We start from the raw sequence: 12,178 nt of genomic DNA on the forward strand, positions 1-12,178 counted from the left end.
GTAGTTCTGCAACAGATGCTGCCTAGCATGGGAGCAGCTCCATCAGGAAGCTGAGTCTCACTGTAAGGGACACACTGCGTGAAGAAGGTTCTTTCTTCATGGTTCATGGGGTGCATGTTCCAGCTTCTCTGAGAACCAACGCCTGCCCTGTATCTGTTGATGGCCGCCACACGAAGCAGCCACACTGTGGCCTGAGCACTGAGAGCTTCTGACCTGATGTGTGATCCCTCGGGCTGACTGTGGCCTTCTCGAGGGAGCACCTGCCTGGGCTGCCTGCACCTGGATGTCTAGCACATTCCCAGAGGCAGAGCCCCTGCCACTTCCCCTCCAGCAGTGCAGTGGTCATGATTGTACATGTGCAGCCCTTGTGTGGACTGAATTTTTGAGCTGCTAAACTCTGACCATTTTACCATTTTTTGGGTTCATTTCTGTCCATGTTTCCTCCTTGTATTTTGGGTGAAGATCTCTTATTAGATGTATGTACATTTATAATTTTGTGACTTCCTAATATATTGGCCCTGTCATGATGGGTTCCTCCAGGTCTTGTGTCAGATTTCTAAGTGCAGTTCAATGCTGTGCAGGCCAAATGCCTTCTCTCTAAAGGACCTCCTGGTAAATTTCTCAGGTCTCCTTTGCACAAATTTTACTGTTTTTTCTTCATAAATTCCTTTAAAAATGAAAAACCATCCTTACCCAGAGCCTGTAGGAGAATAGCCTCAGGCAGGGTTTTGCCAGCTGGTCAGAGAGGTCCTCCAGCTGTAGCAGGAGAATATTCTCCTGCCCTTTGGAGGCTGGAGAATATTCCCTTCGTGTATCTGCCACATCTTGCTCATCCAGGCATCTTTCTGCAGATCCGCAGCTTCTGCCTCCTGCTGTTGTGAATGTGGCACACAGATGCCTCTTTTCATGTCTTTTCTCCTGCCCAGGGTTATCCGAGAACTGTCAGCAAAGGCACTGCACCGGCTGGCCCCATGGGCGCCTGAGTACTTCGCCACACACGGTAGGTGTGTCTGCTGACCTTCAGCCCCCTGTTGCACACCCAGGTCCACACATGCACACACAACAGAGACATGGGCTGAAGGGGACATCCTGTTCTGCTGTTGCTGGACTTACTTGGAGATGGCATGTAGTGGATGAGGTGTGTCTCTGGGAGTGTTTCAGAGGTGCCTGCGCAGGATGAGAGATGCAGACATAGGAGCCACGGCAGTTCCCAGGCCGCTGAACAGGCAAGCCAGCAAGTCTGTCCATGTCTGGAGACTGGCTTGGTCTTAGACTCAGAGTCTGCCTTAGTGACAGCCACTTCAGGGAACCATGGCGTTGTCTGCCTTTGCTTCTTTCACCTGGGGAAGACTCTGTGCTTGTTCCATCTTGTGTGTTCAAATGGCATAAGCATCCAACTCAGATGAGGGTTTTGCAGTGCTCCCTGCCCTGCTGTCAATGACGCTGAGTCCAGATCTGCACACGCGACACGGTGCCATTCTTGCCTGCGCAGAGGTCACCTACGCCTTGTGCAAGCTGGCAGCACAGAAGGACAGGTAGGGGATACTGCCCCCACTGCTCTGTGGCAGGCTGTGGGGTTGAGGTGATCTTGGATGTGGGTGGCTGCAGGGTTACCGTGATCCCCGATACAGGAAGGGTTGTGGTTTGTCGTTCCCACGTTTCCTGTAAGGCTCACCAGTGCCAGGACCACCCACGCAGCCTGCAGTGGGGGCTGTGTGGTGTCCTGTGTCTCGCCTCACCGAGCAGCTGGGTGGAGAGGAATGGGATGATGAGAGCCAGGGTGCCTGATGAGAGGTATCTGGAAAGCTCACGTGCTCTGCATCCTCCCTATTTCTCACTTCTAATGACCTATGGTACTAGAGCATGTAGGATGGGGACTTTCTCTTCCTGGATAGCTGTGTTGGTAGGAATAATGGTGAAGCCATCCCCAGACTATGGTGGCCCAATGGGACCAGTGTTCTAAGAGCTGCTTCCTTCTCTTACTTTCCAGTGGGGCCCTTTCACAGAGCTCAGGGTCACACTGTGCTGCCTGTGACCTGGCTCCTGGCCTTCAGGTTGAGAGGAACTCCAGGTCACCATGTCCCATAGACCAGCGCAGAGCACAGTGCATGGCTTTGCCACTGTGGGTTGAAGTGGGCATAGTATGGGGAGCCTTGTGACCATGTGTGAGAGGAAGCTCATGGCAGTGTCACCGGCACATGTTGCTCCCTGGTGATGACACAGGGAAGCTGGGGAGCTCCCTGGGTCTGGTGGCATGGGAAGGTCACAGGCTTCAGGAGGAACGCAAGTGCACCAGCAGCCGCTCCTGAGGGAGCCCTGAGCACACAGTCTGTGTGTGGTTCTTCTCCCAGCCTATGGGGACTTGTTTCTGTTGAGTTGGGCACTGGTGGGATGCATCCTGGTCCAAGGTCACAGTCAGAGCTCACAGGAGCACCCAGATGCCTGTCTGCTGTGAGCTGACTCAGAAGCGTGTGGGGCCAGAGGGATCTGGGCAAGCAGACCTTTCTGCTCCTTGGTGTGCCTGGGACTTGGAGGTTGTGTCCCTTTGGCCTGTGACCTTGGTATTGCATTTTACCCTCTGCAGGCCCATCACAGACTACCTGGATGAGAAGATGGTGCAGGGCCTGAGGCAGATCCATCAACAGGTTTGTGTGTGATCTTCCCATGCATGCCCCTTCATGGAGCCTCCACGTTTCTCGTCCCCAGTGGCTGCTGTGCACCTTCAGCCTTGGGGCACAGCAGGGTGACCCAGCTCCATGGCAGTGTGGTGGGGGCCTCTCCCTTGGCACACACTGCAGCCAGAAGTATCTAGATGGGAAGGGAGGTGGGTGCAAGCCTCTTCCCTGTGAGACCAAGTAGCCCTATTGATGGCCTGATGCAGCCAGAGGGCCGTAGGAGAGCTGTACTGCACTCTGGCTTGGGTGCTCAAGGTGTCCCACAGAGGAGCAGACCTGTGGGCTGGGGAAGGGAGGGTTTCCAGACACAAACGCCCTTTCCACCGTGCAACCACAAGTGGGGATCAAGTCTCCTGCAGTTAAATCCAGAATTGTGTGTGTACATTTCTTTTGGGAGAAGGTGTGTGTTATTTTCTGAGTTTCTCAACACCTTCAGTGCCTCAAGGAAAAATATGAACTGCCAATCTAGTAACAGGAAAATTTCAAAATAATTCCTAAGGATTGAAATAGTTTCACTCATTCTGGACCAAATAGAACTTCTGAATCTTGTTTTGTTGTTAGAGTTTCACTATGTTCCAGGCCTTGACCTGGAGATTCTCCTGCCTTAGCCTCCCAGTATACTGGGATTATAGGCATATGCCACGACACCAGGCAAGTTTTCTATTCTTTAAGACTTGCGGCTCCATATATATTGATGCTCACTTAACCTCTCGTCTTTGTCCTGTTCATGCTGTTAACTTTATGGCTGTGGCAAAACCATTGTCCAGTTTGCCAGTGTTGCCTGGAGGGTTCCCGTGTCTTTGTCTCGTCTCACGGTGGGGTTAGTCCCATGCAGCAGCTGAGAAAGGAGGCTGCTCAGTCCTCCCAGCAAGGGTTGTCCTGTTTCTGTGAAGTAAGTCGTTAACAGGGTTACCGCCTTCAGTTTTGAGCTGCAGTGTAGTGACAGTGTTATACAGTGCTTTTTAGTTCCTCTGAAGAAAGAGCATCAGTGGAGTCCCCTGGTATACTTGGCTCCATGGAGGCGGTGCAGAGTTGGTCCTGGCTCTGGTCTCTCTGTGTCCCAGTTTCCCCCCTGAGATGACCCATCTGGAGAACTCTCTGGGGGCCCAGGAGAGAGGGTCTCAGCATCCAGTTCTGTCATTCCGTCATCCACTGTCCGTGGATGCTCATGGGTGTTATCTAGAGACTGTTACTTTAGAAATCCTAACTGTCTGAATACTAACTCCCCATTCTTTGTTTATAGCTTTCTGACCGGCACCTGTACAGGTAAGCTCTGTAGGCTGATGTTCTCCTGTGCTGGACCCCATGCCAAACCATGGGCCCCAGCTGCTGTGCTGTGCCATGCTGTGCTTGGCATAGCTTGGCATAGCTGAGTCCAGGCTCAGTTTGGTGCCATCCTGGCCTTTGTGCCCTCTGTTTACTTTGTTTGAAGAGGTTTGATCACTTAGTTTGAGGGTCAAGGTTGTGAGAGTCCTTGGCCTGGAGGTCATGGACCTTGTGCTTTTTTGTGTTCTGCCTGTCTGTGTCTGTCGTTCCACATCAGTGGGATCATACAGCTAGAGCCTTTCCAGGCTGTCTTAGCTGGAACTCATTGTATGAGATTCCCACACACTGCTCCTGGGCTGATCTACTCCATGTGCTGTGTGCTGTGCCCTTTCCCAGGCAGCTGGAGCTACCTCTATGGCACCCTGTAGCTTGCATGTCCCTGTGACCTCTGGCAAGATGGCTGTTCAGACCTTGGTTCATTTAAGTGCTCCTTGTGTGAATCTTCCTGAGCTATCACAGCTCCTGGCGGGTCCTGACCCAAGCTCTGCATCGGATGCTGAGTCTGCCCATGTTTGCTTCTCTTGCTGTGGTGGATGGACAGCCAGATGGTAGTGCTTGCCCTGGTTCTTGTGGCCTGTCAGGCCTGGCTGTCGTCACCTCACAATTCCCTTACCAGCAGCATTTCTTTCTAATGAGGTCTTCTGAAACTTGTTCCATTCCTGCTTTTGTCCCAGCCTTCTCCTGAACCCTGTGCAGGTTTGAGTAAAATTTCTTAATTGTTTTCTGGCACGTGTGCAGCACAGAACGGAAGCACCATGGAGGAGTAATTTGACTTTCCTGAGGAGGTGGGGCAGTGGAGTCTGTGGTAGCCTTGTGTGTCTAAAGCAGGCACTGCGCTCTCTGAACAGAACCATAGGCTCCTTATGGGCATCGGCACCTCCATGCATGGCTGTTTGGGCTGGCAGGGTATTTCTGAGCAGTGTTGGGGGTTGCTCTAGGTCTGCAACAGGAGACTCAGTGCGAGAGGCTTGGGAGAGGCAGGCATGGTCCCGAGCACTCTCCCTTGGGTGTGCACTCCCCAGAGCCTAGGTTCCCTCCTCACTTGCCCACACACTGGTGGAGGAGAAATGGGAGGTCTTCATTCTGCTGTTGCTGCCTGGTAGATTAATTTAAAACTTCTGAGTAATAATTTGCACATAACAAAACTTATTTCTAGATAGTTTGTATCTCCCTACAGTATCTGCTTTCTGTCCCTGAAATTCAAAATTTTATTCTCTTTCTAATCTGATGTTAATTACATTTAGCAAAATTTTTCGTTTCAGATTGTATTTTTTAAAAAGATCTGGAAGTTCCCCATGTGTGTTTTTTATGCTTCTTCTCTTCACCCCGTTACCCTGCCTCTGTGGACCTGTGGAGAGGGGGTGGCTGTCGTGCAGCATTTGCGTGCATACTTCCCCAGTGTGGGCCTTGCTGGGCTTCGTTTCATCGATTGTTTCCACTGTGGTCATGTTATTCATGTCTTCTTGAAAATTCTCTATTGGATTTGCATTTTGTGAAATTCACATGACTGAAACTGGGTTTTGTTACACTTCTTTTTTTGTTTCTTCTCTTTTTCTTCTTCCTCCTCTTCTTTTCTTCTTCCTCTTCTCCTTCTTCCTCTTCTCCTTATCTTCCTTTTCTTCCTCCTCTTTGTCCTTCTTCTCCCTCCCCCTTCCTCTTTCCTCCCCTCCCCTACCCCTCTTCCTCCTCCTCCTCTGTTTTGAGAGTGTCTCTGGCTTTGAACTTGTGGCCCCTCTTTTTCAGCTTTCTGAATCACTGACTTACACACATTGCAAGATGGTTGTATTCTTTCAGTAACAATGGCTTGGTTTCTGTTACGTTTGGGTCCTTCAAGCTTGCTCTGGGGCCTTGCTGAGTATGTCTGGAGCAGAATCCCTGGTACTGAGGAGCTCTTTGGGAGTCCAGCCTGGTATCCCATGCACACTGAGGCTAGTGCTTCTGGCTGACATCTGTTTCTGGCCCAGGTGGGCTCCAAGAATTGGTCTGCCTTATCCCCTGTCTTCTTGCAGGCCAGCACAGGCCCTTCCTTGATGTCAGCCGCAGATCACACTGCCCTCTATTCCATTCACATGGCCTTGCCTGCTTCTGTTTTATTCACAGTTGAGTATGACAGCTGGGCCTTGCTGGAGCTTCACACGCACAGTGTACCTGAAAGCTTCCCCTCGGCCTCCTCAGTGTTGGAGTGCCTTGGTCCATGTCTTCTGCCCTGATCTTGTCTCTCACACGTATTTTATCTAGTGTTGTAACTGTGTGAGGCAGTAGGCAAATCCAGACCTTGCTGCCTTGAAGGACAGACTGACCTGCCTTCAGCTTGCTTGTGGCAGAATATTAGTGGTCTCCTGTGGACTGCGTGGTGGTCTTTCTGATGCCCTTGTGGCAAAGGTTGAACTGTGCCATGCACAATGGTTGGTGCCTGCACTATTTACGGGGTCTCACAGAAAGGCAGAGTCAAATCAGCCCACCACAACAGAGACCACAGAAGTGAGTCTCACAGCATCTCATGCCTTTCCGCAAAGGTAGTCCATATTTGAGGAATGAGTTCAGCTCGTTAATACTTTATGTAATGCAGTGATGGTAAATCTTTGAGAGAGACCAAACTGCAACCCCAAACCCACTTATTTATTGCCAAGTGCCAACACTGCAATTTAACCTGAATACTGAGGTTTTAGTTTAGCAAATCAACTCATACATAACATCTTTTATCTCAAAAAAAAAAAAAAAAAAAAGTACATACTGTAGGTTCGCCACCAGGGCTCTAGTGTTTCTTGGCACCCAAAGTACTTGATAAAGATGTTTCTTGTGGCTTCATGGACTGAGAGTTTTAACCCTATACATTCTCATTGGTTTTTCAGGGGCCTTGGAGGAGAACTCATGAGACAAGCAGGTAGGTCGGAGGGCCTTCACTCCAGCCTTGGAGGAGAGAGATCCTGTGGCTCTGACGTCACTCCTCTAACACAGTGACATTTTGGGCAGGGCTCTCTTGTGGCCTGAAGGTCCCATACTCTTGTGTGACTAGCTCCCCATGCTGCTGGTGTGTGTACCTGAGTTCTCTGCCCAGTCTGACACACTGGAATAGCTGGGTGAATGCTCTGGGTAAGGTGAGCAGAGGTGCCCCATCTCTCACTGAGATGACGAGATCTGTGGAGTCTTCCTCCCTTTTTCTCTAGTAGAGCTTAAAATAGCTGTAGTACAGAGAAGGACTTCTGGAGTAGAGTTTTATGTTATCTGCTAGGAGCTCACGTGATACCAGCAGGTGGATATCTAGATTCCCTGAAGCCTGTTTGGTTGTTGATGCTTCTCAGGAATGCTCCCAGGTGCCTGATCAGGGAAGGCTGCACAGGTACACTGAGCTACCCTGGGGGCTGGGGAGAAGGTCCTGGTTAGTGGAAGCCCTTAGTGCTCCAGGCATGGCCTTTGTGGGGTGTTAGAGCCTTCAGTGCCGTAGCAGCTCCTGTGCTGGCCATGCTGCCCTGTGGCCTGTTGTGCTGGCTCAGAAGCTACACCTAGGGGACGTCCTTCTGAGTGTTCCTTGTGTCCCTTGGCAACCCCCAGCAGGGCTGCTGTGAGTCCCAAGTTGTCTCTTGGTAGCATAGGGTTGTGTGGAGCCTGGGCATAGGTGGGACAGGGTCTGGCATCATCAGCCTTGCAGGACCTGGTGTTGGGTGGAAAGCCTGCCACCCAGAAGGTGGAACCGAGGGCTCCCAGGACTGGCGTGAGCAGTAGTACCCGTGGTGCCATGTGGGCCTGTGTGGAGCCTGGCAGGGCACACGGTGCAGTGCATGGCAAGGTGGGTGTGGCTTCCAGGCTGGAGGAGAAGCACTCCCACACTGGAGGTGTGCCCTGGAGCCACCGTGAAGCCCCTGGGACTTGGGAGTAGGATGCAGGGCCCCTACAAGGCAGAGGCGACTGAGGCCAGTAGTAGCTGTGGCAGGCTTCACCTTTGGGTTCCGCAGTCATGGCCCAGGGACAGCACGCGAGTCTTGCCTTCAGAAAGCCCAACCTGGGCCCTGAGCTGGCTTGGGGGAGGAGGCAAAAATCTGGCTGGGAGCTGCTTTTGGGGTTCTGAGGCCCAGGGAAGGCTGTGGAGCCTTGTTGCCTGTGGGCTCAGCATGGTTGAGCTGCTTCATCTGCAGAGGCTGCTGTGGAGTGGGAGGAGGGATGCACATAGCTTGTCCAGATGCAGTGTTGACGCACACGCTCATTTCAGGCTGGCCTTCCTGGGGAAGCTGCAGCCTGACAGTGGGAGGGCTGGCCTTCGCTGACCGCGCTCCTGATGCCCTGTCCTGCACTGCTACAGGATGGCCTTAGTCCATGTCCCCATCTGTGTGATGGTGAGCTGTGGGTGGGTTGTGGTGAAGGAAGCCAGATTTTTGCCTCCTCCCCCAAGCCAGCTCAGGGCCCAGGTTGGGCTTTCTGAAGGCAAGACTCGCGTGCTGTCCCTGGGCCATGACTGCGGAACCCAGCTGGGGTCAGACTGTGTAACTGCTTGGAAGCCTAATCTTTCTGCCTCAGCAGCAGTGACTTTCACACCAGGAGATAAGTGTCTCTTATGTCCTTGCATCTCCTGTCACTGTAGTATATGCTGTGGCTTGGACTGCCAGGCTCCACTGCATGGCCACGCCAACTGTCTGTTAGGAACCAGGTGGTCACTGTCTTGGGGCAGGCAGTGGTGGCACAAGCATGGGCACATGTATGCTCAGGGCCTAGTGCAGTGCCATCGGGTTGCCTCCTGTGAGTTTGCCCACTGCACCACTGCCCACAGCCCATGCAGCGGCCACCCCACCATCCTCCACGCCTCCTGTACCCTCTGCCTGTAGGAATGGCCTCCATCATGTCGCCTAAGGACCAGAACCTCTGGTTTGGTCCAGAGATGTATAAAAGGCACCTTTACTGTCACCAAAGCATGGCATCATCTGCCCTCTAGGCCTGAGGTATTTGCCCTGAGGGTGGCCACTGCTCCTGCGTCCCCTGCTTTGCTGGGAGGCTCCCTGGGCAGGATGTGCTGAGGCCACCATTGGGCGTTTCTGTCCTGCCTGAAGGACAGATGCTGCAGGGATGCTACAGGATCCCCTTTTCCACCTTCACCTGCGGGGGCCTCTATGGCTGGAGCTGTAGTCCATATTCGTCACCTTTCAGAGTGATGTCTCCTAGCCCAGGCTCGTTTCTGGGTTTGTGGAGAGGTGGCTGCTGGTACCTGTACTGCTCCACTGGGAGTCTGCTTCCTTGGTCTCATTAGTAAGTTGGTTTTTATCTCTGGTTTTTAGCAGTTACAGCTCTGGCGGGTCATGATAGGCCTGGAATCTGTAGTTGTTTAGAGATATTTTGGTCGCTTGGGGACCTTTCCAGCCCTTCCCTCACGTCCTGCTTTTCTGTTTCTCCTCTCCTTTTGGAACATTAGTCTTCCATGCTGGCCTCTTTCATAGGCTGTATCATATACTCTTCTTGCTTATGTGTAAGATTCAGTCCGAATTTTTCTTCTGATCTGTGTTCCATTATCATTAATTTTCTCTTCAGCTGTCTCTTACCTGCTTTTAAGCCCATCTATCAGGTCTCCCCTTTGGGTAGCCCAGCTGGACAGCTTAGCAGGACCCTATCTTAAAAACAAAGCTAAAGAACTCCCCTACGCAGAAAACCCCATTTATAAATTCTGAATTTTGGTGTTTTATCCTTCAGATTGTCATTGCCTTTCTTTCTGGCTCCTGTGTCCCTGTGTGGTTTTCAGCCATTTCTCGTACCCTCTTGAGCGTGCTGAGCATGATTTGAAACCTTTGCTTAGCTGTCCCACACAGCATAACTGTGTTGTTTCTAAGGGCTGGAGAGCAGTGTGCTAGAGGTGGTGGCAGCGTGCTCCTCTCTAGGGCAACATCCATACCTCTGTGTACTCTGGTTGCCTCTGCCCCTGCGCATTTCTATTGTCAATCCAAGCCACAAGTGAGATCTTTTACTGCAGGCCCAGGTTCCATCATTAAAGATGTCTTAGATGGAAGGTTGATTGGAATTACTTGTCTGTTACTTTACACACAATTTATTTTTTCATTTTGAATAACTATAGACTCACAGCAGTTGACACAGTTAGGGTTAGAACTATGTGTCTTTGACTTAGCTTCCCTGTGGTAACCTCTTTTGTGACTGCACGGTGTCCTGGCCAGGCTGTGACTCTGGTGTCACTTGTCTGACCGCACTCTTGGCCTTCCTCAGTCTCCTCAGGCTCCCACATGGTCGGAGCAGGCACGATTCTAGTTCTGCACAACCTTAGGCCTTGTGTCCATTTGTGTCAGAGATACCAGCCGCCACCCCTCTTTGTCCCAGCAACTACTGCTCTGCCCGCCCTTGCTGCTGTTCTTAGAGCTGTGCAGGTGGACTCTTGCTGGGGTCTCATGAGCTGGGCTTTCTGTGAACATGTGACCCTTGATATTTTCCTCCTTTTATCAATAGTGTGTCTGACCATCTACCCGTCAGCCTGTTGCCAGCTTTGCTGTGGGCAGTAGGGCACCAGTACTTCTGCACAGGTTTGTGTGGTCCTAGCTTTTCTCATCTCAAGGAAGACTGTGCTGGGATCCTTGGCTGAGTTGTCTCCCTGTCCACTCTAAGAGAATGCAAAAATGTGCCATACCTGATACGCAGCTGTGAGCTGCATGTTTCCAGGTCTTCACTCGGGTTTGATGTCGGCATCAGCACTGCTGAAATCCCAGCTGTTGGAATAGGCCTGTGGTGACATTCGCATTTCATGTGTATAGTGAAACCTTGGTTTGCGAGATAATTTGTTCCAGAAACATGCCTGTAATTCAAAGCACTTGTATATCACAGCAAATTTCTCCATAGAAAGTAATGGAAACTCAGATGACTCATTCCACAATCTAAAATATTCATATAAAAATGACTGTAATACTGAATATAAAATAATAAAATACAAAATATAAAGAAAAACAAATTAACCTGTGCTTATCTTGCAAACCTTCCTCGATGGTGTGAGTGAGACAAGAGGAGGGTTATTGTTTGGAACGACTTTCACTGTCCCTAACAGAACCATTGCTGGCTGCCAGCTCAGTGGAGTCTTTGTCTTTTCATGCAACTGTGACAGGAACCTGTCCAGTGACACTTGCTTTTGCCTCCTTTTGAGAATTTTTCAGAAACGTGACATTGCGTTGTTGTTAAACAGCTTTCTTGCACTGGTGCAGCCTTTTTGGGTGTTGCTTCTCTGCCTTTCCCACATTTTCCGTATCTCGCTAATCTGATTTAAAGTCAAGGACTCGTCCACCTTTGTCTCCTCCTCTGCAGAGGAGACTGCTCTGTAACTTTTTGCTTTGAGAGAAGATCACCCACAACCCTGCAGTGAGTGGGGTCGGGGAGGAGAGGGCAGAACAGGGAGGCAGCTGGCTCAGTTGTGATCACGTGGCATTTGGCATTGTGTACTGCAAGACACCACTCATCTGTCAAGTTCTAATTTATTAGAATGTTTTCTTGTCTTGCAGAACATGTTATTTGCAGTTGTGAACGTCTTTTCATGTGCTTTTCCTCCCTTTGTTACCTTGATAAAAATGCATTCAAGTTCATATTTCTAGGATAAAATTTTAAAAGAGTGGAGCCTTGCATTTTCTAGCCCTTAAAATATACTCTTAAAACAATTCCATTTGAAACAGCATGCTGTTTTCCTAGGAACAGGGAGCAGACTGAAAGAGCAGACCCAGGGAAGCCGTAGCCAGTGCCTGCATCAGAGGCATCTCTGGTCTGGGTGACAGTGTCACTCGGTGAGCGAGTGGACCACTGGAAGATGAAACTGTCCCTGCTATGCAGCAGTGACACTGCACGTGATCCACTGAGAACAGAAATCTTCAGACAGTTTTGGGGACATTATTCCTTGAAAAAGGTTTCAGTTTAGAATATCTCAGATCTGCGTAAAAGCGAAGACACAATGGTGCAGTGTCCCTCTCTGGCCTGGGTGCAAGGTCTACACCTCTGTCATAGCTGCCTCTGCAGTGAATGTGCTCCCCAACAGTAACAAGGGCCTTGTGTTGTGTTTGTGGCTTTTGGCCCATACCACATAACTGCATTAACAGTAGTCTACAACCAGACACAGAAAGAAAGTTACGCATGCCTAGATGTGGAAGAGTGTGCGATATGTGATGTTATTAAGCCAAACATGTACTGAAGTGTTGGTACTGCTGTTGAAAGACCTC

General features: G+C 50.6%; 1 protein-coding gene across 1 annotated transcript in view; it reads left to right on the forward strand.

Annotated features, from left to right (window-relative positions):
* Tbcd (tubulin folding cofactor D) overlaps window positions 1-12,178 on the forward strand; it is a 159,392-nt gene that overhangs the window by 124,623 nt on the left and 22,591 nt on the right. Inside the window, exons 19-23 of the mRNA XM_003464918.5 lie at window positions 927-1,000; window positions 1,418-1,535; window positions 2,585-2,645; window positions 3,919-3,941; window positions 6,854-6,885. Of these exons, the coding sequence (XP_003464966.2) occupies window positions 927-1,000; window positions 1,418-1,535; window positions 2,585-2,645; window positions 3,919-3,941; window positions 6,854-6,885 (308 nt within the window). The remainder of the gene's footprint in view (window positions 1-926; window positions 1,001-1,417; window positions 1,536-2,584; window positions 2,646-3,918; window positions 3,942-6,853; window positions 6,886-12,178) is intronic.

This window comes from Cavia porcellus, unplaced genomic scaffold, assembly GCF_034190915.1.
Source record: "Cavia porcellus strain 051 isolate PalLab524CR breed Dunkin Hartley unplaced genomic scaffold, mCavPor4.1 scaffold_32, whole genome shotgun sequence".
Lineage (NCBI taxonomy): Eukaryota > Metazoa > Chordata > Mammalia > Rodentia > Caviidae > Cavia > Cavia porcellus.